General features: G+C 45.4%; 1 protein-coding gene and 1 long non-coding RNA gene across 10 annotated transcripts in view; one reads left to right on the top strand and one right to left on the bottom strand.

Moving 5' to 3' along the window:
• Window positions 1-3,656: 3,656 nt before the first annotated feature.
• On the bottom strand, window positions 3,657-22,226 carry LOC114020640. Of its 4 annotated transcripts, none has more exons than XR_003565439.3 (4): window positions 21,538-22,226; window positions 10,488-10,652; window positions 7,903-7,978; window positions 3,657-3,994 (listed from the first exon to the last, which is right to left on the bottom strand). It is a non-coding gene; the product is annotated as an uncharacterized LOC114020640 (long non-coding RNA). The 4 variants fall into 4 exon arrangements; XR_006289906.1 differs by lacking the exon at window positions 3,657-3,994 and adding an exon at window positions 5,890-7,152; XR_005224913.2 differs by lacking the exon at window positions 7,903-7,978 and having other exon boundaries at window positions 21,538-22,225.
• Window positions 22,227-22,352: 126 nt separating this feature from the next.
• Window positions 22,353-24,231, top strand: part of FBXO11 (F-box protein 11) — a 200,386-nt gene continuing 198,507 nt past the window's right edge. For 4 of the 6 annotated variants that reach the window (XM_027827248.3, XM_007064896.4, XM_043543858.1 and 1 more), the window contains exon 1: window positions 22,353-22,825. In XM_027827248.3, the coding sequence (XP_027683049.1) occupies window positions 22,720-22,825 (106 nt within the window). In that variant the 5' untranslated portion in view covers window positions 22,353-22,719. Of the gene's footprint in view, window positions 22,826-23,007; window positions 23,188-24,231 lie in introns of those variants that run through there. The other 2 variants (XM_037895933.2, XM_043543859.1) reach the window with 2 other exon arrangements.

The following is a 24,231-nucleotide window of genomic DNA, read 5'->3' on the forward strand; positions in this document are numbered from 1 at the left end:
GCGACACTTACCTCAAGCAGCTGCCGGAAGCAGCAGCATCTTGGAGCGCCAGAGGGGGCCACTGGAGTACGTAGGAGCCAGAGGGGGGCCACGTGGAGCAGCCCCCAACCCTGCTCCCTGGAGTGGGGCCATGCGACTGCTTCCGCAAGCCACATGGAGCGGCCCCTGGCCCTGCTCCCCTGCTGGAGTGCCGGAGCGGAGCAAGACCCAGACCCTGCTCCCCAGTAGGAGCTTGAGGGCTGGCTTAAAACCGCTGGCATGTCAGACCAGACCCGCCGGCTGTAGTTTGCCCACCCCTGTACTAGAAGTACAATCCTTTTATGGACAATAGTTTTGTTTGATCCTGGGTTCATTTACACACAAGAATGTTATGGAAGCCCCTTCAACAACCACAAATAATAGACTTGCACTGCATTCCCTACTCAGGCAAAATTCCAATTGCATGAATAACTGTAGGGTATGAAAGACCCTACTTGAGTGATGTTACAGAGAACAAATTAATTTATAAGAGATCTACTAGGTAACCCACATTTTTCTTATGTGTTTGCAGTGTTATTGTAGTCTGTTGGTCCCAAGATATGAGGGACAAAATGGGAAAAGATATTTTATTGGACCCACTTCTGTTGGAATAAAAGAGAAGTTTCGAGCTTCAGAGAGCTCTTCTTCAGGTCTAGAAAGACTGGAAAAGATAACCAGACTGTCAGCGAAAAACAAGGTGGGACAGATTGTTCAGCATAAGGGGTTAAGATATGTTGTGGGCTACCTCCTAAAATGAAGTGGCCAATTTACATCTTCAGTCATAAGACAAAGGAATTTAGTAGGTTGCAAGCTGTTGTAATTAGCAATAAAACCACCGTCTTTGTTGAGTCTATGATTTTTACTGTATAGCAGCGTTATGAATTTAAGTTCCCAGGCTCATCTTTTGAAAGCATCATGCAGGTTTCCTTTGAGGATGAGGACTGAGAAGTCAGCAATGGAGTGATCCCCTTTGTGAAAAGTGTTTGCTGCTGGGTGATAGGGTGTTTTTGTCTTTTATCATTTTTCTGTGAGTTCACTCAAGAGTGTAGTGTTTGTCTGGTGTCACCCACATAGTTGTTATTGGGGCATTTGGTGTACGGGATTAGGTTCACCATGTTGTGATAGGCATGCGTGGACCCATGGATGTCACAAAGAGTATTGTGAGGGATATTAATCATTGTAGCAGTGAAGATACGCCTACAGGTCTTGCATCTGTTATGGCAGGGTCTGGTGCCACTTTGAATTGATGTGTCCTGGTCTGTGGGGGGCTTACTTCTGATGATGACCTTGGTGTGGTTGGGGGATTGTTTGAAGGCCAGGAAAGGGAGTTCAGGAAAGATTTCTTTCAGGATGCGGTCCCCATCAAGTATAGGTTGTAATTGCTTGATGATGCCCTGTATGGATTCCTGTGTGGGGTGATAAGTGACATGAAAGACCCCCTAAGCTTATTTCTACTAGCTTAGGTTAAAAACTTCCCCAAGGCACAAATCTCTATTTGTCCTTGGACTGAGGTATCCTGCCACCACCAAGTGATTTAGACAAAGAATCAGGGAAAGGACCACTTGGAGTTTCTATTCCCACAATATATCCCCCCAAGCCTACACCCCCTTTCCTGGGGAGGCTTGAAAAATAAACAAGGTGAGCACAAACCAGACCCTTGGGTTTGTAGGACACTAAAAACCCAATCAGATTCTTAAAAAACAGAACTTTATTATAAAGACGAAAAAAAAAGTAAAAGAAGCACCTCTGTAAAATCAGGATGGAAGGTAATTTTACAGGACAATCAGATTCAAAACACAGAGGATTTCTCTCTAGGCAAAACTTAAAAGTTACAAAAACCAGGGATAAACCTCCCTCTAGCACAGGGAAAATTCACAAGCTAAAACAAAAGATAAACTAACGCATTTCCTTGCTTTACTTACAATTTTTGTAATCTAGATGCTTAGTTCAAGTAGGGCTTTGGGAGATGTATTTTCCCTGTCCTGATTCCTCGCTGACCTGGAGAGACCCAACAAAAAAGAACAAAGCAAAAACCTTCCCCCACAGATTTGAAAGTATCTTCTCCCCTTATTGGTCCTGTTGGTCAGATGCCAACCAGGTTACCTGAGCTTCTTAACTCTTTACAAGTAAGGAGGGATTTTATGATACCCTTAGCTGTATGTTTATGACACGCCCCCCAAATCATTGACAGTGCTGGACAGCCTGCTTCACACTGGCTGTGATTTCTTCCTGGAGCTCTAGGAGAAAACAGAATTAATAAGACACATACACCTCTAGATATACTTCTGATTATATAAAAATTCACACTATTTTCCACATTTCAAGGATGATTTTAACCAGTTGATTCTGGGAAACTTTCAAGGGAGAATGCATCAGCCACTTCGTTAGAAGTTCCTGAAATGTGTTGTATTTCAAAATTAAAATCTTGGAGAGCTAAACTCCACCGAAGAAGTTTTTTGTTATTGTCCTTGACGGTATGAAGCCACTTCAGCGCAGCATGGTCGGTTTGCAGGTGGAAATGCTGTCCCCAAATGTATGGGCATAGCTTCTCCAGAACGTATACAATGGCATAACATTCCTTTTCGCTGATCGACCAGTGGCTTTCCCTCTCAGACAGCTTTTTGCTAAGAAACACAACAGGATGGAATTCTTGATCCAGTCCTTCCTGCATTAAAATTGCTCCCACACCACGCTCAGATGCCTCTGTGGTGACTAGGAAAGGTTTGTCAAAGTCTGGGGCCCTTAGCACAGGGTCAGACATGAGTGTCGCTTTAAGCTGGTTAAACGCATTCTGACACTCTTCGGTCCACTGAACAGCATTTGGCTGTTTCTTTTTTGTTAGGTCTGTCAGTGGGGCGGCGATTTGGCTGTAGTGTGGTACAAATCGCCTGTAATATCCGGCCAAGCCTAAGAAGGCTTGGACCTGTTTCTTAGACTTTGGGACAGGCCATTTTTGGATAGCATTCACTTTGGCCTGTAGGGGGTTGATAGTTCCTTGACCCACCTGGTGTCCAAGGTAAGTCACCCTGTTTAGGCCTATTTGACAATTCTTAGCCTTAACAGTTAGCCCTGCCTCCCTTATGCGCTTGAAGACTTTTTGCAGATGCTCCAGGTGTTCTGCCCATGAATCAGAAAAGATGGCCACATCGTCAAGGTAGGTGACTGCAGATTCTCCCAATCCTGCTAGGAGACTATCTACAAGCTTCTGGAAAAAGAAAAGGAGTACGTGTGGCACCTTAGAGACTAAGGTGAGCTGTAGCTCACGAAAGCTTATGCTCAAATAAATTTCTTAGTCTCTAAGGTGCCACACGTACTCCTTTTCTTTTTGCGGATACAGACTAACACAGCTGCTACTCTGAAGCTTCTGCAAAGTAGCAGATGCATTTCGCAGCCCGAAAGGGAGAACATTAAATTCATACAGCCCTACATGGGTGATGAAGGCTGACCTTTCCTTGGTGGATTCATCCAGCGGTACTTGCCAGTACCCTTTGGTTAAGTCCAAGGTAGAGATGAACTGGGCCCATCCCAGTTTCTCTAATAGTTCATCTGTGCGTGGCACTGGATAGTTGTCTGTGCGAGTTACAGCATTTAGCGTATAGTAGTCCACACAAAAACGTATCTCCCCATCTGGTTTGGGAACGAGAACCACTGGAGGTGCCCATGCACTGTTAAAGGGGCAGATTACACCCATCTGTAGCATGTCCTGGATCTCCCGTTCTATAGCCGTTCTGGCTTGAGGAGACACCCAGTTGGGCTCTAATTGGACGAGCATTACCTGTGTCAATAGAGTGGTATGCCCGTTCGGTCTGTCCTGGGGTGGCTGAGAACATCACCGCGAAGCTAGAGCACAACTCCTTGATCTGCTGTCACTGCAAACGTCCAAGGGTCATAGAGAGATTCACCTCTTCCATGCCACCATCACTTTTTCCTTCGTAGTAGACACCTTCGGGCCACTCAGCGTCATCTCCTCCCTGAGCTGTAAACGGACAAACCTTTAATTCTCTGGAATAAAAGGGCTTTAGAGAATTAACATGGTACACTTTAGGCTTTAGGTTTGAGGTGGGGGATGCTACGAGATAGTTAACAGCCCCCAAGCGCTCCTGGATTGTGAATGGCCCTTCCCACGACTCTTCTTATGGGCCTGGAGTGCCTTCAAGACCATAACCTCGTCCTCTACTTTGAAGGAACACTTTCTGGCACGTTTATCATACCAGGCTTTTTGCTGTTCCTGAGCATCTTTTAGGTTTTCTCTAGCAAGGGCTAAAGAGGTTCAGAGGGTGTTTTGTAGGTTTGTTACAAAGTCCAGAATGTTAGTTCCTGGAGAAGGCGTAAACCCCTCCCATTGCTGTTTCACCAACTGTAATGGCCCCTTAACCTCGTGGCCACACACAAGTTCAAATGGGGAAAACCCTAAACTGGGGTGTGGTACAGCTCGGTAGGCAAAGAGCAACTGCTGCACCACTAGGTCCCAATCATTGGAGTGCTCATTTATAAATTTACATATCATTGCCCCCAAAGTTCCATTCAACTTCTCCACCAGGCCATATGTTTGATGGTGTAAGGGGTGGCAATCAAGTGGTTCACCCCATGAGCTTCCCACAGGCTTTTCATGGTCCCTGCCAGGAAATTAGTTCCCGAATCTGTGACGATGTTGGAGGGCCAACCTACCCTGGCAAAAATGTATGTTAATGCCTGACACACACTTTTAGCCCTGTTGTTGCTTAGAGCTACTGCTTCCGGCCATCAGGTGGCAAAATCCATGAAAGTCAATATGTACTGCTTTCCTCTGGGTATCTTTTTTGGAAAAGGACACAGAATATCCACAGTTACTCGCTGAAAGGGAACCTCCATGATGGGGATTGGCTGGAGAGGGGCTTTGACCTGGTCTTGGGGTTTTCCCACTCTTTGGCACACCTCACAAGACCAGACATAGGTAGAAACGTCCTTGCCCATTCCCTCCCAGCGGAAGGACTTCCCCAAATGGTCTTTGGTCCTGTTCACCCCAGCATGACCACTAGGATGATTGTGGGCTAAGTTCCAGAGCTTTACCCAGTACTTAGTTGGAACTACCGTCTCTGAGGATGCCAGTCTTCCTGGTGCCCACCAGAAAGAGTTTCCTTGCATAAAAGTCCTTTTTCTACCACAAACTGGGATCAATTAGAAGAGCTGAGAGGCGGTGGGTTGCTCCGTACCGCCGTCCAAGCTCCCTGGAGGCTTCCATCCGCTTCCTGCTCGGCCTGGAACTCTTCCCTTGATGCTGGAGACATCACTTCCTCATTGGATTGTGGACTTGGGCTTGGTTCCTCTGGAAGCGATGTATGGGATGGGGCTGTTTCCGTTCACTGTGAACTGCTCTCCGCTGGTGCACTAGGTTGTGGTTCAGGCTCCAGCTGAGCCTCTTGTGTAGGTTTATTTGCTGCTGCCAGTGCAGGCTCGGTGGTGACCTCTGGTGTTGGAGCTGTAGATGGGGTTGCAAGCACTGGATTCAGTGCTAGCAACAGTTCTGGTGTTGGTTGCTCTGCCAGTTCCAGTTCTGGGCCTGGCTGGGTCTCTGGGAACACAGACTGAGCCCTTGTAGAAGGGTCAGAGACAGAGCTAGGTGTGAAGGCTTGCTTAGCCTGGCTGCAGGTGACCATTCCCACCCTCCTGGCTAGTTTCACATGGTTGGCAAAGTCTTCCCCCAGCAGCATGGGAATGGGATAATCATCATAGACTGCAAAAGCCCACATTCTTGACCAGCCCTTGTTCTGGACAGGCAACTTGGCTGTAGGTAAGTCAAAGGAGTTTGACTTGAAGGGTTGAATAGTCACTTGGACCTCTGGGTTGATTAAGTTGGGGTCCACTAAGGATTGGTGGATAGCCGACACTTGTGCTCCAGTGTCCCTCCACGCGATAACCTTCTTCCCACCGACACTCACAGTTTCCCTTCGCTCTGAGGGTATCTGGGAGGCATCTGGGCCTGAGGACCTTTGGTGTAACCCTGGTGCAATGAACTGTCATCTATTGGGGTTTTTGGGGAGGTTGGCCTTTACACGCCCCAGCCTGTTACATTTAAAACATTGCCCAGCTGACTGGTCACTGGGGCGGCGTGGGTTGCTGGAGAATGGTGTGGTGGGATGATAAGGTGTCTGGGGTTTTCCTTGGAGTGTAGTTGGGGCCTTGGGCTACCCTCGGTGGTAGGGTGTGGTCTCGGGGCGTCCCTTCTGGTATCCGCTCCAACTGAGACCGGAGTTGTTCCTCTCTGCTACCTCCACCCATTTTGTTCCAACTTTCCCCACCTCTCTGGCGGTCTGGGACTGCTCGCATTGATCAGCATAAGAAGCAAGACTTTCTGCTGAGTCCATTTTCTTATCCCACAACCACTGTTTTACTTCATCATTGGTCATAGCCAGGAACTGCTCCTTACAAACAAATCACACACTCCTTCAAAGCTAGTTACACACCTTCCTTTGACCCATTTATCTAACAGATCCTTCATCTGGTTTACATAAGCCACATCACTTAGTCCAGCCCCTCTTTTAGGGGCTCTAAATTTTACTCTGCAAGTTTCACATGTAATTTGAAATTGTTTTAAAACCACATCCTTAAATTTACCATCATCAGAAGCATCCTCAATAGGCATCTTATTGAATATGTCCAGAGCTCTGCCAGTCAATTTTGCTACCAGTGTGGTCATCTTGTGATCATCAGGAATTTTATGAAGGGTGCACAGTCTCTCAAAGGTGATGAAATATTCAACAATATCACTGGATTCATCATACTGCAGACATAGTCCCTCCCATTTGTGGTTTTTTGGGGAAGTGGAGCCAGCAGCTGAAGGATTTTGTCTCTTCAACTCCGTAACAGCCAGGTCATGCTTCCTCTCACTTTCCCTCTCCTCCTGAGCATGCTTCTGGGCCTCCCGCTGGGCCTCCATAGCTCTCTCATGGGCAGCCTCATCCCTGGCCGTTTCTGCCTCCTTAGCAGCTTTTTCTCTGGCCGCTTGTGCATCAATCTTCATCTGTCTCAGTTCCAGCTGTCTTTCATGTTCCTTCTGTCTTTCCTCAGCTTTAAATCTGGTTAATTCCAGTTTTTTCTGGATGTCACTTTCTGTCATCCTAGCCTTTCTGCACTTAGCCTAGCTTAACCAGAGAGCTAGGGGAAAAAAAAAAAACAAAACACACTTGTGAATTCCCCTGCAGGAGGTTAACTACCCTGCCCTCAGGCAGAGGAAAAAAACTCCAGCTGCTTTCAGCTTAAAAGCTCCCTGCTTCCAAGCAGCCAAAAGGAAAAAAAAATTCTTTTAATGTCCTGAGGTTTGGGCTTCTGGTTCAAAATGACCCCACCACTCTGCCACCATGTCAGGGTTCCCCCCCCACTCTGAACTCTAGGGTACAGATGTGGGGACCCGCATGAAAGACCCCCTAAGCTTATTTCTACTAGCTTAGGTTAAAAACTTCCCCAAGGCACAAATCTCTATTTGTCCTTGGACTGAGGTATGCTGCCACCACCAAGTGATTTAGACAAAGAATCAGGGAAAGAACAACTTGGAGTTCCTATTCCCACAATATATCCCCCCAAGCCTACACCCCCTTTCCTGGGGAGGCTTGAAAAATAAACAAGGTGAGCACAAACCAGACCCTTGGGTTTGTAGGACACTAAAAACCCAATCAGATTCTTAAAAAACAGAACTTTATTATAAAGACGAGAAAAAAAGTAAAAGAAGCACCTCTGTAAAATCAGGATGGAAGGTAATTTTACAGGACAATCAGATTCAAAACAGAGGATTTCCCTCTAGGCAAAACTTAAAAGTTACAAAAACCAGGGATAAACCTCCCTCTAGCACAGGGAAAATTCACAAGCTAAAACAAAAGATAAACTAACGCATTTCCTTGCTTTACTTACAATTTTTGTAATCTAGATGCTTAGTTCAAGTAGGGCTTTGGGAGATGTATTTTCCCTGTCCTGATTCCTCGCTGACCTGGAGAGACCCAACAAAAAAGAACAAAGCAAAAACCTTCCCCCACAGATTTGAAAGTATCTTCTCCCCTTATTGGTCCTGTTGGTCAGATGCCAACCAGGTTACCTGAGCTTCTTAACTCTTTACAAGTAAGGAGGGATTTTTATGATACCCTTAGCTGTATGTTTATGACAGCCTTGTACTGCATTCAGGCAGATTGACTCTTCTAAGTCCTCTAAAATGGACATTCTCAGTTGGATTCCTCTGAAATTTGCTGTGCCTCAACTGGGTGCAACACAGGGTTAGTGACCCAAATTTTAGATCATTTGAGCTAGACGTTCTAGAGATATACTCCCCACAACACAGCCATTTTTCAAAACGTTTGTAGGTGGTTGGTTTGTTTTTGTGCATAGAGCTATATACCAAACTATTGCTGTGAGTGATGCAGGTCAAAATGGTTTCAACCTGTCAAATTTTACCTAAGGTAGTGCATGGCACCCGCTAAAACTTTTGGAGACCCAAATTGAGAACAGTATTTAAGAAATGTATATCTTTTCCACTGTACATGCACCAAAACAGAAAAATGCCATTCCCAGTATTTTATATGCTTTAAAGTTTGACTTGTCAGTGCTCTAAAATCTGAATGGTTACTCAGATTGCTTTGAAACGTGATGTGCCTCATGGGGGAGGCACAGGGTGGTGTTAGTGATCCAGATTTGGGGTCACTTGACCAAGGGGTTCATGAGATATAGCCTCCCCATACCCAATTTTCTTCTACTGTATTTCATTATTAAGTTGAGAGGTACCAAGGATCGGCTGAATCACAGACTTCATTGGGATTGATGGCTGTGAACTCACCATTCAATTAACATAACTAAGGATAAGGTAATCACTGGCCCCCACCTAAGACAAAAGGAGTTTTGGACTGAGTGGCTGGAGATTGCTGCAATTCCTGAGCTCTGGGTGGCAATTTTATTTTGGGGGGAATTTACATACATGAATGCTTCCTGGGAGGGGCATTAGGAGGCAGAGAAGTAGGGGAATAGGAGGAGAGGGGTTTGGGGCTGCAGTGAGGGGACTGGAGTTATGGAGCGGAGAAAGAGGTTGTGGGCTCAGATGAGGGAGGCATCGGAAACAGGGGGATTACAGCGGTGGGACACTGGGAAGAGGGATGTGAGGATCAGTGATAGAGGCCTGGGGGAGAATAGAGGCAGGGGTGCCCGTCAGGCCCACATTCCCCTTCCATTTGTGTCATAATCTGCCCCCATCCCAGCTCATCTACAGAGGTGTGACCCCCATCCCTACCCCCCCTGTGAGCCAGTTTTGGAGGGGGCTTGCCTATTGGTGTGTGGGAGGGTGTCTGAGCCCTTCTTCCTATTTCCCCTATGTAAGCTGGGCTCTGGGGGTCCCTGAGGCCCACTCCCTGCCCCCATATGTGTACCAGCCTCCATTGGTTCTCTGGTCATTTGTAATGATCTGACCCCTCCTCCCTGCCCCCCTCACATGAGCCAAGTTGTGAGGAAGGTCTGAGCAAAGGAGCTAGGAGGGACTCCCTTCTCCCCAGTAGTATCTAAGCCCTGCTCTCTGACCAGATATGTGCATCAGGACCCCTGCTCATCTATAGAGATTTGACACTCCCATGCTGACACCTCGGAGATGGGCAGAGTAAGGAGGTATCTATTGGACAGAGGATCTTTCTCTCAGTCATAAAATGGTCAGTATTTTGGAAGAAACGCTGTCTGTGATTTCTCTCACCAGACCTTCTAAAAACTCCTCCCTCCCCTCCTTCTGAAATACACTCCAGAAACTGCACGAGTGGGGTTAGAGGAAAGGGGGAAGTAATAGCAACAGAAATGTTTGTATAACAAGGAGTGAAGACATCAGGGACATGAGTTGGAGGGGGGCTTGTTGTAGTGGGGAATGCAGCGAAGAGGTCAGGGAATAGGTTGAATCAAGGCTGGTGGGACCCAGCTAATTGGTTTGCATACTGGCTGGCTCTGTACGCAAAGCATAGGATGTGATATGTACAATTGCCTAAATGTCTTCTCATTACTACCAAATGACAATCTGTACTTGGAGGTGCAGATCCCAGTGTGAGGGCAGTGTGAAGGGAAAAGGTGCAGGGTGTGAGAGATTAAAGACTAGGACTTTTCAGCTTGGAAAAGAGGAGACTAAGGAGGGATATAATAGAGGTAGATAAAATCAGGAGTGGTGTGGAAAAAGTGAATAAGGAAAAGTTATTTATTTGTTACCATAATATAAGAACTAGGGGCCACCAAATGAAATTAATGGGCAGCAGGTTTAAAACAAATAAAAGGAAGTTCTTCTTCACACAGTGCACAGTCAACCTGTGGAACTCCTAGCCTTCACAACCTCCTCAGGCAAGGACTATAACAGGGTTTAAAAGGGAACTAGATAAATTCATGGAGGTTAAGTCCATTAATGGTTATTAGCCAGGATGGGTGTCCCTAGCCTCTGTTTGTCAGAAGGGTGGAGATGGATGGCAGGAGAGAGATCACTTGATCATTACCTGTTAGGTTCACTCCCTCTGGGGCACCTGGCATTGGCCACTGTCAGCAGACAGGATATGGGGCTGGATGGACCTTTAGTCTGACCCAGTATGGCCATTCTTATCTTCTTATGAAAGATGGAAGCTGAGCTGAGTCCAGACTCCCCACAACTTTGGCTGCCGACTCTGGAAAGGAAGAGATGGAGGAGCTAGCATGAGGAGATCGGCTCCTGCCTCACAGTATGGGCTGCCCATGTTACTGAGCTACCATCTCTCCTGATAAAGTAGGGAGTCAGGTCAGGGTCCTGACCTCGTTCCCTGTTCTGGAAGAAGAAATGGTAACTCAATCAGAATTACTGGAACACCTTTCTGACACCTGCCAAAAGTGGTAGAGCAACATTCCACAGCATTTTAGCACAACTGGAGCACTGAAACCTAGCATACTAACACCCATAGAAGTGTATGCAAATAATTCTCATTGGCATGGGCAGTCTCCCCCCCCCCCCTCTTTTTTTGTCATTTAATAGTGTTAGATGAATAGTGCTGTGGATGAGACTGAATGGGTTGTAAAAGGAGGTGAAGAGTTTGTACATTTCAGAAGCTGTGGGGCTGACAGAGTAAAGGTGGTAAGGGGGCATAGCTGAAAGAGGACAGAGGTAAGGTTGCATGGGCAACCATAACTGCATTTCTTAGTCTTCAGAAGTTTGAACCTTGCTCAACTCAACATTCTGCAAAGGGACGACGTACCACCACCCTACCTTAACTCTGCAGTGAAGTAGTCGTTTTGCCATTGAATATATAAGGGTTCTTTTTTCAGCATCCGTGATGTGCACGGCCAGGGAGTTGCATCCTTTTAAAGCATCAATTAACGCAGGGCTGATCCAACTCCCTTTCAAGTTAACAGGAGCATTTTCATTGACTTCAGAGGCCATAGGCCTAATCCAACTCCAACTAACATCAACCAAAAGACTCCCCTTGACATATCCCATCAGAATAAGATGATTAAAACACCCAGGAAAAGTCTTCACAATACTAATTGTGGTGCATTAAAAAACAAACCAACTGTGCACAAACAAAAAAATCACCATTTTTTAAGTTTACAACTAGTTTTAGCTTTGCATTCTTATCTTTGATCCTCAATTTCAACTGTTTTTCCTGAGAAGATAGAAGAAGGCTGGTTTCATAACACAAGTGTCTGCAGTTGCATGAAATTAGATGACATTCTCTAGCTCTTGCACCATTCATCCTAGATTTCAGATTTTTTGTGCCCCAAATTTACAGTTTGGATTAAATAAGTTTTAATTAAAATGGTGATTCATGACAGAATGCTGTCTGGTGTCATCACATGGCTTTCATAAATTCTCCGGACATGCAAAGCATATTATGGATAGTGTATTTTCTCCTACCTCAGGACATTAAAGACAATCTTCTCTAACAGACATGTTTGCATCCTTGATAGCATTAAAATCTTCATTCAGACCTCCTTATACTAATAGCCTTTTTTTTCCTTATAGCTTCTTTTTGTAAAATGAGAACAGCTCAAATTCATGAGTGCAAGTATAAGGAATTATCTTCTAATGTAAAAGTCACACGTTGACTTCCAATCTCATTGCTCTGGTGTAATACAAATAAGACAGTAACCTAAGGTTCCTTGATAAGTCGCTTTATTTTATATCCTTCCCATTTCTTTTCTTTCCAAATAGGATATTTTGCTTCTTGAGCTCAGAGGAATGGACTGCCTTCTCAGTTGAGATTATCTGAGATTACTACTCCTAGGGGAATTCTGCACCAAAAAATTAAAAATTCTGTACACAATATTTTAAAATTCTGCAAAATTCTGCATATTTTATTTGTCAAAACAACAATATAATCACACCAGTTGCAATTATTTTTGGTCATTTGTTTAAAAATACCTGTCAGCAAATATGCCTGAAACAATACAGACAACAAATTTTTTTGACAAATAGACTTCTTACTAGGCATATTAATACAGAATTGAGTAATAATTCATTTAAACTACAATACAGAACTGTATTTCCTACATCCTTCAGAAGCAGTGTAAAGGCTTGGGGGAGTCAGGGGTAACAGAAGACCTGAGGGAGAGGGAAGTAATTGCTGGGAAGGAACCTGGATGTGAACTTGGTGGGTTGTTGGGTATGGGTGGGGAAAAAGTACAGTATAGGGTTTTTTGGGGGGCAGGGAGGGTTTTTTAGGGAGCTCCCCCCATGTAGACTCTGGCTGACCCCTAGCCTCTCCCATTCAGTCAGGCACATCTGCCCCTGTCCCTATGTGTCCTTGCACCCCCACTTGGACTCACATTCTCCCCATCCCCATATGGCCTTGCATCCCCTCAGCCAGCCCCCTCCCCTCATTTCTATGTAGCCCTGCACCCCCTCTCCCCATGTGTCTCTGTGCCCCCACTCAGCCACCCACTTCTCCCCTGTGGCCTTGCACCCCTCCCCATCCTCATGTGGCCTTGTCCCTCCACTTCCACTCAACCCCTGCCCCATTGTGTCCTCCCCCACTTGCCCTTATGAGGGCTTTAAACTAGGTTCACCGGGGGATGCTGACCTAAGCCCAGAGATAAGTGGGGAAGCGGGATACTGGGAGGAAACACAAGGAGGAGGGTACAAGATGGGAAGCCTCCTGATTCATACTGAGAAAGTAGGGCAATTAGCTAGTTATTTTAGGTGCATGTACACGAACACAAGAAGCCTGGGAAACAAGCAGGAAGAATTGGAAGCCCTGGCACAATCAAGGAATGATGATGTGATTGAACAAAAAGAAACTTGGTGGGGCAGTTCACATGACTGGAACACTGTCATGGATGGGCATAAACTGTTCAGGAAGAACAGGTATAGGAGGAAAGGTGGAAGAATTGCATTGTATGTAAGAGAGCGGTATGATTCCTCAGAGGTCCAGTTTGAAACTGGAGAAAACCTGTTGAGAGTCTTTGGGTTAAGTTTAGAGGCAAGAGCAATAAGGGTAATGTCATGGTGGGCGTGCGCTATAGACAACCCGATCAGGAGGATGAGGTAGACAAGGCTTTCTTCGGACAACTAACCGAAGTTTCCAAATCACACGCCCTGGTTCTATCTATCTTCAATCTATTGGGAGAGCAATACAGCCATGCACAGACAATCCAGGAAGTTTTTGGAAAGCTTTGGGGACAACTTCCTGGTACAAGTGCTGCAGGAACCAATTAGGGGCCATGCTCCTCTTGACCTGCTGCTTACAAACAGGGAAGAATTGGTAGGGGAAGTAGAAGCGGGTGGCAACCTAGACAGCAGTGACCATGAGATGGTTGAGTTCAGGATCCTCACAAAAGGAAGAAAGGAGAGTAGCAAAATACGGACCCTGGACCTCAGAAAAGCAGACTTCGATTCCCTTAGGGAACTGATGGGCAGGATCCCCTGGGAGGCTAATATGAGGAGCAAAGGAGTCCAGGAGAGCTGGCTGTATTTTAAAGAAGCCTTATTGAGGGCACAGGAACAAACCATCCCGATGTGCAGAAAAAATAGCAAATATGGTAGGTGACCAGCTTGGCTTAACAGTGAAATCTTTGGTGAGCTTAAACTCAAAAAGGAATCTTACAAGAAATGGAAATTTGGACAGATGACTAGGGAGGAGTATAAAATATTGCTAAACCATGCAGGGGTGTAATCACAAAGGCCAAGGGATGATTGGAGTTGCAGCTAGCAAGGGATGTGAAGGGTAACAAGAAGGGTTTCTACAGGTATGTTTGCAACAAGAAGAAGGGACCCTGACTGCATGGGGGAGGCAACATAGTGTCAGATGATGTGAAAAAAGCTGAAGTACTCAATGCTTTTTTTGCCTCTGTCTTCACAGATAAGATCAGCTCCCAGACTGCTGCACTGGACAACACAGTACAGGGAGGAGGTGAGCAGCCCTCTATGGTGAAAGAACAGGTTAAGGACTATTTAGAAAAGCTGGACATGCACAAGTCCATGGGTCCGGATCTAATGCATCGGAGGGAGTTGACTGATGTGATTGCAGAGCCATTGGACATTATCTTTGAAAACTTGTGGCAGCTGCTCTGTTTAGCACCACACCGCCCTCTGGTGGGCAAAAGGTGGAACTGCTACAACTTTCCAGCAGAAGCTATTTTCTGCAGAAAAAATTTAAAATATGCATGGCACATGAATTATACACATGTGCAATGGCGTAGAATTTCCCCAGGAGTAGAATATACTCTTAGGCCCTGATACTTCAGGTGATCTATGCAAACAAACAGTCTGCCTGCACAGATCAGCTTGCAAATTGGAGTCCCACTGCTGAACACACATTAACAACAAGCAATGAATGGTGTCCATACAAAGCTAGTTCTTTGTTGAGAAAGTAGTGGTGTGGTGGGACAGAGATTTAAAAATAAAACCACAGTTAAACCTAATTGTCATTAGTTCAACAGATGCAACCCGTCCCCCCAATTGTTAGCACATAAATACGGATTGTCATGATTAGTTTTAAAAAGATAAAGTAGGGAAAATAGAAAGGATTGAGGAATGAAAGCTATGATCATAGACGGCACAACACTTGGGATCGGGTGCTTTTACCAAGGGACGATTCCACTGATCAAGAGATCAGGAACTGTTTCATGATGCATTTCTTATATCAGCCTCTCTGGAGTGAGATGTTTTACAGAGACTTCCAGTCTTCAGAGACTAGAAACAGACACGCCAGCTACATTTTACACAAGTCAGACGTCTTTAAAAAAGTGGTTCTGTCCACTTGAGGTATCAAATGAAAGGCCACTCAGTGGATTCTGCAGCTAATCACAAGATCATCCCTCTGCTTGTGCATGTTATGATAAGCAGTGTACTAGTTTACAAAGCTCACTTGTGGTTTAGACCATTCAAGCGTAAAGATAACTTGCCTAGCTTCTTCTTTGTAACACGTACTGTGCTCTAACAGCAGACACATTAGACTCTACCCCTCATATTATAGTGAGGTATACAAGCCAGTCTTGACAGGTAGGGGGAAAACAAGTCAAAAATTCAGATAATTCCTAGCCATAGGAAATTCCTAGCCATAGGAAGGGGATATGGGGAGATGGTGTTCCCCTTACAGATTTTCGCTAGCTTCTTCTGGTGAGGGAGTGTGGAGTTTGCCCCCCTCCTGACAAAAGCAGGGGGGACAGACCCCTCAAATCTCATGAACATAATAAGATTCACTAATGCTACTGTAGTTTTGATGTAGCTTTGCAGGGTTGTCTGTACAGTGACTTCTGTCTCTCCCTACTGTCTTGCAGACTCACATAGCCTTGTGGCAGCATAGCTCCAGTACAAAATTTCTTCCAAGTTAGACAGGACCAGCAGCACAAATATGAGTATTTCTGAACATTGCGTTCCTCCCCAAGCAACCTGTTTTATTTTGTTCCTCTCTTACACTTTTGTTTTCAAGTGTTATTTTGATTCTTTATGCAAGAAAGATGGAACGTTGGAACTGGAAGGCTCTGTGACAGTTGTGAGAGTGGCAAGAGAAAATGTCTGGTTAGTTCTTGAATCTATTTTAGGAGTAGTCTGATGGAAGAGCCTTTAGTGTCCTACCTTGTGTCCTTGTCCCCAACCCCCTCTTATGGATTCGCTAGAGACAATACTCTCTCCCAAAACAGCTTTGAATCCCAGTGATGCTATTGGGATTGTAAAGAATGATTAAAAGTGTAGTTTTGATTCCAAATTAAGTTCAGCAATCATTTCCACCAAGATTTGTTACTTTTCTGCAGTTGGTCTAGGAAGTCCTTTATATTTTTTTAAAAAAATATTATTCTTTAGACTTCTACTTACCTTTTCTTAGGGCAGAATCTAAGAAGAGAAACCAGATTTTGTTGTATGATGTTCATATGAACACATACCATTTGTTTAACAATGTGTTTGAGGGGTTTTTTCCTCTTTTTTTCTTGTTTCAGAAGCCAAGAGCACGCAGTAACAGCAGAAGACGCCCCTAAAGACTACACTCCAACATCAGGTAAAAACTGACTTGCAAAGTTTTAGGAAAATAGATCGGTTTTAAGGTAAGTTACAGAAATAATAATTTGTAAAAATTTTGTTTGGCAGGAGTGGAAAGGTTTACATGTACTGCCTGAGATCAAAAGTTCTTTTCCTTTCATGAACATAAGAGGCAACTGGGGAAAGGAGTTGCCAAAGCAAAGACAAACCAACACAACTGCATATAAAGAGTGAAGTACTACTTTTCCAGAGGCACAGGATTCAGCTAATTCTAAATATAACTCGCAATATAAAGGAAAGGATGATCTTAGCTGTCCTGGAAGATGCACTTTGAGGGTGAAAAAATAATTCAGTAGCCCATGTTCACTCAGTCCAAAGATCCTCTTGATAGAAGATTTCTAGTCAAGATGACTGAATGGCTCAGAACAATGTTGGAAATGACAATCTTTCAAACTAGGCAGTATGGCTTCATGGATAAAGGACTGGATTGGGACTCAGGATACCTGGATTCTATTCCTGACTCTGCCACAGGCTTATTGGGAAAGTCATTTCACCTCTCTGGATCTCAGTTGTAACATGGAGATGATGATACTGACTTCCTCTGTAAAGCACTTTGAGAGCTACTGATCATAGGAGCTGACTCTGTGGGTGTTCCCGAGCTGGAGAACCCACGGAAAAAAAATAGTGGGTGCTTAGCACCCACTGGCAGCCCCTCCCCCCATCAGCTCCTCCTCCTCCCCCCAACACCTCCTTCCTGCCAGCAGCCTCCCCATCAGCTCCTGCTCCTCCCCCTCCCTCCCAGCACCACCCACCGGCTTCAGATCAGCTGTTCAGCGGTCTGCAGGAGGTGCCAGGGGGAGGAGGAGGAGCAAGGGCGGGGCATGCTTGGGGAAGGGGGTGGAGTGGGGGCAGGGGTCAAGCACCCCCCCGGCAACTTAGAAAGACAGCCCCTCTGCTACTGATGCAAAATTAGGATTACAAGGATTCGGTATTGACACATCACTGGTTCAAATCCAGCTAAAGTCAATAGTTGTAGCAAAACAGCCACTATTTGAAGGCTGTTTGGTGGTCTTTGTAAAACAAGTCACCCCAGTACCCTATAATTAAATGTTGATAATATAAACAAAAGAAAAAAAACAGACATTGAATTAACAAGCATTTCAGCCATGAACCCTCATGCTCTGCTGGTCTACTGTATCCCTTTCTGCATAAAGAAATTTGCAGCAGCCGCTATCGCTTACTATGTGTTTAGATCACACAAAGCACATTCTGAGCACTTTCACAAGTTTAAAAAAATATGCATTTCCATTTGAAATCCTTTGCGTTTTGGGGGAAATGGTTTCAAATGACTGCCTTGATTGTGGTCACTTTGGTGGACATTTCCTTTCCCACCCTTTTTCTGCCTTGCCTATTTGGACTAAGCAGTTTGGGGGCAAGGACCATCTTACTATGGACAGGTCTACATTACAAACATTCTCCAGCATAGCTATGTCAGTCGGGGGTGCAATGAGTTAGAATTTTTGCTGGTACAGCTATGCCAGTCACAAGCTCCTAGCGTAGACAAACAAAGTATGCTTTTGCCAGTACAGCTAATTTCACATGAGAGCGGGGGGGCCAGAATAAGCTATTCAATCAAAAGCATATGTTTGCTGGTATAGCTGCAGCCACACTTATAGCTATGCTGATATACAAGTTTCATTGGTCAAGGGCATGGGGGGAAAAGCCACACCCTGACTGACATAGCTATTCTGATAAAAACCCCAGTATAAATGCAGGTACACTGACAGAAAAGTACTATCGTTTGGGGAGGTGGTGCTCCTACCCCAACAGAAAAACTCCTTGGGTCAGTGGCCACACTAGGGAGCTATGCTGGCATAGCTACGCCAACACAAACTCTATAGCTTAGACATAGCCTAGAAATGCTTTGCCCATAAAATATACTAATTACTTATACTGGTGAAGCACTTTTACCATAGATATGGCCTATGTGTTTTTACAGCAGTTAGTATAGTCAGTTGGGGGTCTCTAGATGTTACTGTAATACAATAATAGAAGTATTTTTCCAGTGACTGCAAGAAAGCCACGGGAGGTAACTAAACCCACGCAAAGACAGGTTCACTTTGGTTTAATGCTACAATAGGTATGATCACTCTCTCAACAAAACTGGTTTAAGATCACATCTCAGTTTTCAGAGCCACAGATGCAATAAAGATGGCCACTGCTGGAGGGTAGGGTAGATTCCAGGTTTTGTTATTAGAAGAGATACAGCTAAAGTTAAGGTTATTTTGGTTAAATTAACTGTAATTTTCCAAGCTTTCTAATGTTTGGGTGTGTTAAAAATGTGATCTTTAAACAAAAAAATTCAGCCTAAGCTTTACTGTTATTCTGGAGAAACTACAGTATTCTTATTCTTTTTTCCTTTAAGTCACTGATGAATGTTTACTATCTTAATTTGATGTTAAGGTTGTTTTTTTTTGGCCAGGAATTAATTTAGGTACCTTATAAAGAATAAAAATTTCTTGGCAACATGAGTTTCTGTACAAGCTTGTTTTATCCCCCTCCCAGAATGTGATTCTCTAGCACAATTCACTCCCCCATTCAGTTCTCATTCTCCTCACCACCAAACCAAACCACTTGTTTCCACAAACTACACACACACAGAGAAACTGCTTATAACAAAAATTCAGAGAGGCCGTAATGTATACTGAAATGGCTTATCACTAACTTTTGTCAAGTACCCCCAATACTAGTCAAAGGCTCCAGTTTCAACCTGAACCAACACATCATCAATATTTGAGATCGTCATTTGAAAAAAGTATCCTGTCACCCTGATTTGCCTCTAAGCTTTTTCAGTAAAGTTCTATGGTAGCCTATGAATTTGAAGCTTCAGACAAATTGATTTAGTTCTGGCAAAATTAGATCATAGATCTGAAGACTGCCTTTCAGCAGCTCATGTCCAAATGTTAAAACTAGGGCCCTACCAAATTCACAGTCCATTCTGGTCAATTTCACGGACATAGGATTTTTAAAAATGTAAATATCATGATTTCAGATATTTAAATCGGAAATTTCATGGTGTTGTAATTGTAGGGGTCCTGCCTCAAAAAGGAGTTGTGGGGTGACGCAAGGTTATTGTAGGGGGGTTTGCAGTACTGCTACCCTTACTTCTGCGCTGGTGCTAGCAGCGGAACTGCCAGCAGAGCTGGGAGGCCAGAGAGCTGCAGCTGCTGGCCGAGAGCCCAGCTCTGAAGGCAGAGCTGCCGCCAGCAGCAGCGCAGAAGTAACGATGGCATGGAATGATATTGCCACCCTTACTTCTGTGCTGCTGCCTTCAGGGCTAGGCCCTTGGTCAGCAGCTGCCACTCTCTGGCTGCCCAACTCTGAAGGCAGTGCAGAAGTAAGGTTGGCAATACTGTGACCCCCTTAAAATAACCTTGCGACTCCCCTGCAACTCCCTTTTGGGTCAGGACCCCAATTTGAGAAACGCTGGTCTCCCGTGTGAAATCGACATAGTATAGGGTAAAAGCACACAAAAGACCAGATTTCACAGGGAGAGACCAGATTTCACAGTTGGTAATGTGTTTTTCATGGCCAAGAATATGGTAGGGCCTACTTAAAACCAATGCACTAAAAGTAAAGGAGAATACTGGTAGTGAAGAATTTTAAATAATAACCTGGGACACTAAGATTTCACAGATTAGAGCTAGGTTTAAAGGAAAAAGCAGTTAGATAAGAAGTACATATATAAAATTACAATATTGTATTTAAAGATTTGCAAGTTTGCAGAAGTCATGTTTGTACCTGATAGTGTCATTTGAGTTTTAGAACCAATTGATTATGAAAGCAAGAGTATTCAAATGATTTAAAGAAGAGCATTTAAAAAATTTCTCAGAAGCCTTACAACCAAGATTTAAATTTGGTAAAATTCTGCAGACTAGATCAAGGTCTAAATGAAAGCAGTTTTGTCACAAAGAATTTTTTCTTCTGAGAACAGTGTAATTATAGTCATGCAGGCACTCAGACCCTTTTTGGAATGGACAAAGTGGACTAGACCCAAATAAGATATTGGCAATAATTCTGAGTGAAAGTTATTTTCTCTTCCTACAAATAAAGTTACCTTTGTACAAATAAAATAACATCATTTACTTCTCATCTCTCTGCTTTCAGTGGAAGGGACAGAGTTAGAATTCTCTTTTTAGGCAAGAGGAAAAACTATACTGATTTGTTGACCACCTCTCAAAGCAACAAAATGGTACAGGCCACAGTATACTACTCAATAGAAGGCATCTTGTTGTCCGACAAAGATGTTAAGTTAAATTTTACCATTAGGCTAAACCTGAAACACACCAAAAGAAAAATTCTTTGAATTCAGATTTGAGTTTTTTAGAAAAACTGTTGTTTCCTAAAGCCTATGTGATCTCCATTTGTTCACATAGAACAAATTTACCTTCAGCCTAGCATGTTTTTAGTCTTCACTATTTGCTTACACTTGGCATAGTTAATAAGTGTTTGTTATTGATGCTCAGACAAATAGTTGAAGGCTTTGCAGGATCAGGACCTGAGTAAACAGAAATAACTCAAGTGTTTATACTAAAGCATTTGTGCTTGCAGGACTGAGGCCACAGTCTTAAGGGAGTAACTTTGGAGACAGCAAATGATTTTCCTCTTATTGCTACCATTTCCACAGGATATGCATATCTTATAAAAAAGAAAAATAAATGTAACTCATTTCACCAGTTTCTGGTCTAAAGTCCCCTGTTGAATACCAGCCATGACAAGTAGTGATTATTTAAAAAAGTGTATGCCTGAAACACTGGAACAAAACAGATAATATATTGTTATATTTAGCAAAAGATAATATAAGTGAGAATTTGGAAAAGGGAGATGTACATTGCCAGGATGGAAGAGTTGCTAAACAGGATCTGGCAATAGGTAGGCATTGAGTGGAAACCAAGGAAACCCCCACCCCAAGCCATTGAGGCCATGTACACATCTAACAAAGTTACCAGGGTACACAATACACACAAGGAATTTTAGTCAATCATTTCATGTCTCCCTACCTACCATTTTATACATTACATTAACTGAAGGTTCTGAACACTTACTCTCCCACCAGGCTTCCTCTTTTGTTGCTGCTCCACATTGCTACCAAAAATAGCAGACTCTGTAGAGACTTCAGCTCAGATGCAACTGGAATCTTAACCTGCTCTCTGACGATTCACATAAACCCAAGCTGCTTAAATAGCTGCTCTCTTCTCTTTGTTGCTCCAGGAATTGATTAATCACTTCTCTCCCTGAGATCACCAGCTATACCTACACTATTATTATTTCCGCCCTACATTTTTCCTCCTCCCACAAGGAAATGTATCTAGCCTCCCTTCTTAAATGCAAAACCTTCACCCCTCTCTCCGCCCTCTTCCAGAGGCACAAACATCCGTACTCCTTTCATAGATATTGCTGCTGTTACCACCAGTCATTCAATAATCCGTTCTGCTTCCACTAAGAAGGGCATTTGTAACCCTTGTGAACAAACCATTACTGCTTTCAACTCCCCGGCAAAAGCCTCCTTCTTCCTCCTCCTCTCCCCCAAAGCATCATCCTTTGTAACCCAAACCCTTATATCCCACTTCCGCCAAACACTTCTAGGCCTCTTCTCTCACAGTGTCTGTACAGTACTCCCCTCATAAACACTGAGCCCCAACAGCTGCCACCCAGCTCCCTCTTCTACTCCCTCCCCATCCCTCCTACCTCCCCTATGGGGTAGGTGTCCCAAACCCTTGGTTTATATCCTGCTTCTGCCTCCAGCCACCCCACCCCGCTCACCCCAGAACCCCCTCCCCACTTTGGCTATGATGAAAACTGCTACGTGATTGGCTGCGAGACTGCCTTTCTCTGTGTGGGAGGTGCTGATTGGCGGAGAGCGGCCGCCTCTCACTGAGTGTCTCAGGCAGTGTCAATGGCTCCTCCTGCCACGGAGCAGCGACGGTCTTGAGGATTGCGGGGCTCCTTTAAGAGAGGGTTTTTGGGGGGGCTGGGGAGGGGGGGAAAGGAGCGAACATCCCCCATAGCGAGCGCTCGGGAGACCCAGGCGGCCCCTGTTCCTCCATAGCGAGCCGGGGAGGAGACGGCAGCAGCGGCGGGACCCGCAACTGGACACCCCCCCCCCCCGCTGCCGCCGTGAAGCGGCCACCCCCGGGGCTCCCCTCCCACCCCCACCCCCCCGAAGAGGCACCGTTTGTCGGAGGATCAACCCCCCCTCCTCTCCCGCCACCCACACGAGCCGGCAAATGAACTCGGTCCGAGCCGCCAACAGGAGACCCAGGCGAGTGTCCAGGCCGCGCCCGGTGCAGCAGCAGCAGGAGAGGAACAACGCAGCCGCCGCCGGGGAACGGGGTAAGCGAGCCTGGCCGCGGCGCGGAGGGGGCCCTGCCCGAGGGAGAGGGAAAGGGGGAGGCCGGGGCGGTGCAGCCCCTCTCCGCCCCCCACTCCTCCCCGCGTCGCCTAGCCATGTACCGCCAGGAAAAGCCCAGGCTGCTTCACCCTTGGCTCCTGCTCAGGCCGCGCTTTGTTTGGCTTGGGCTCTGCCCCGGCTAGGGCTACTGGGCCCTGCAGCCGAGCGGCGGTACGCTCGGCTGTTCCCCCGGTGCCAGGGAGGGGATCGGCCCCACTGACGCGGGGGCGACAGCAGCTCCCCCTTCTCCCCGGGGGAGCCCCCTCGTTGAGGTCCGTGGGCGATCCGCTAGTGCTGGGAGGAGGTAAGGCACGGCGACCCCCGTGGTGCAGGGTGAGGGACTAGCCCCCTGGGCCGAGGGGGATCCGCTGTGCCTGGGGACATGGTAACCGAGTAACTTGTGTTGACACTGTCGCCTCTTCTCTACCCCCGTCGTTTAAATGGTGTCTCAGGGAGACAGCGGCGGCTCCTCTCCCTCTGCCTCTTCCCAGTCTCCTGAGCCGCACAATGTTTGCTGCGCAGTTTGGATTCAGTGCTTTGGTTACACAGCCCCGAAGGGGGAGGGGGACCCATTACAGCGAAGCATTTCAGTGTAACACATCGGCCATTTATTTACCTCCACCTCGCAACTCTTCTCTCCCTTCACCCGATATCCCCTCACCACGTTTGTCCCTCCTGAGCTAGTGTCAGGATCCGGGGTGGGAAACGGGAGGCGCCGACCCAATGCATCTGAATCCTGGCTGTTTTTTGTGTATACATTGGTCCAGGGCCTAGTGCAAAAATGTTGTCAATTTGGACCTAATCAGGGCAGCACCATTGTCTGAAAGGGCTGAGAATTCACCGAGGTGGGATTCCGCCTTTAATGGAGACTGTAACAGAAACGCTGGAGCCGAGGGGTTTTTTTGTTTGTTTGTTTGTTTTTGGAGGGAGAATGGTTCCTTGATCACTTAGCTCTGTAACCGTTGCCATATTCATTAGCTGGGTTTGTGTGTGTACAGTATTTGTAGGGGTATTTTTTAAAGGAGAGATGGGGGTGGGATTGAAGGAGACATTTTGCACGTCTTCTCTGGTGGATTGGATTTTAATTTTTTATGCATTGGCTGTCACACCTCTCGCCTGATAAAGGGAACTGATCTGTGATGCCGTTTTAGATGTACAAATGTCTTTTTAAAATAAAAAAAAGGCTTCATTGTCAGCTGAATGGCTTTTGTTTCTGAGTATCTGGGATGTTACATTAGAGGCAAGATATATTCACGACAGAGATACATTATGTTTTGATTGCATAAAAACACTAAACTGTATAACAAATGAAGTAAAGAGTTTAAAATGAAGTATTTTAAATTCTCCA

This window comes from Chelonia mydas, chromosome 3, assembly GCF_015237465.2.
Source record: "Chelonia mydas isolate rCheMyd1 chromosome 3, rCheMyd1.pri.v2, whole genome shotgun sequence".
NCBI classification, from domain to species: domain Eukaryota; kingdom Metazoa; phylum Chordata; order Testudines; family Cheloniidae; genus Chelonia; species Chelonia mydas.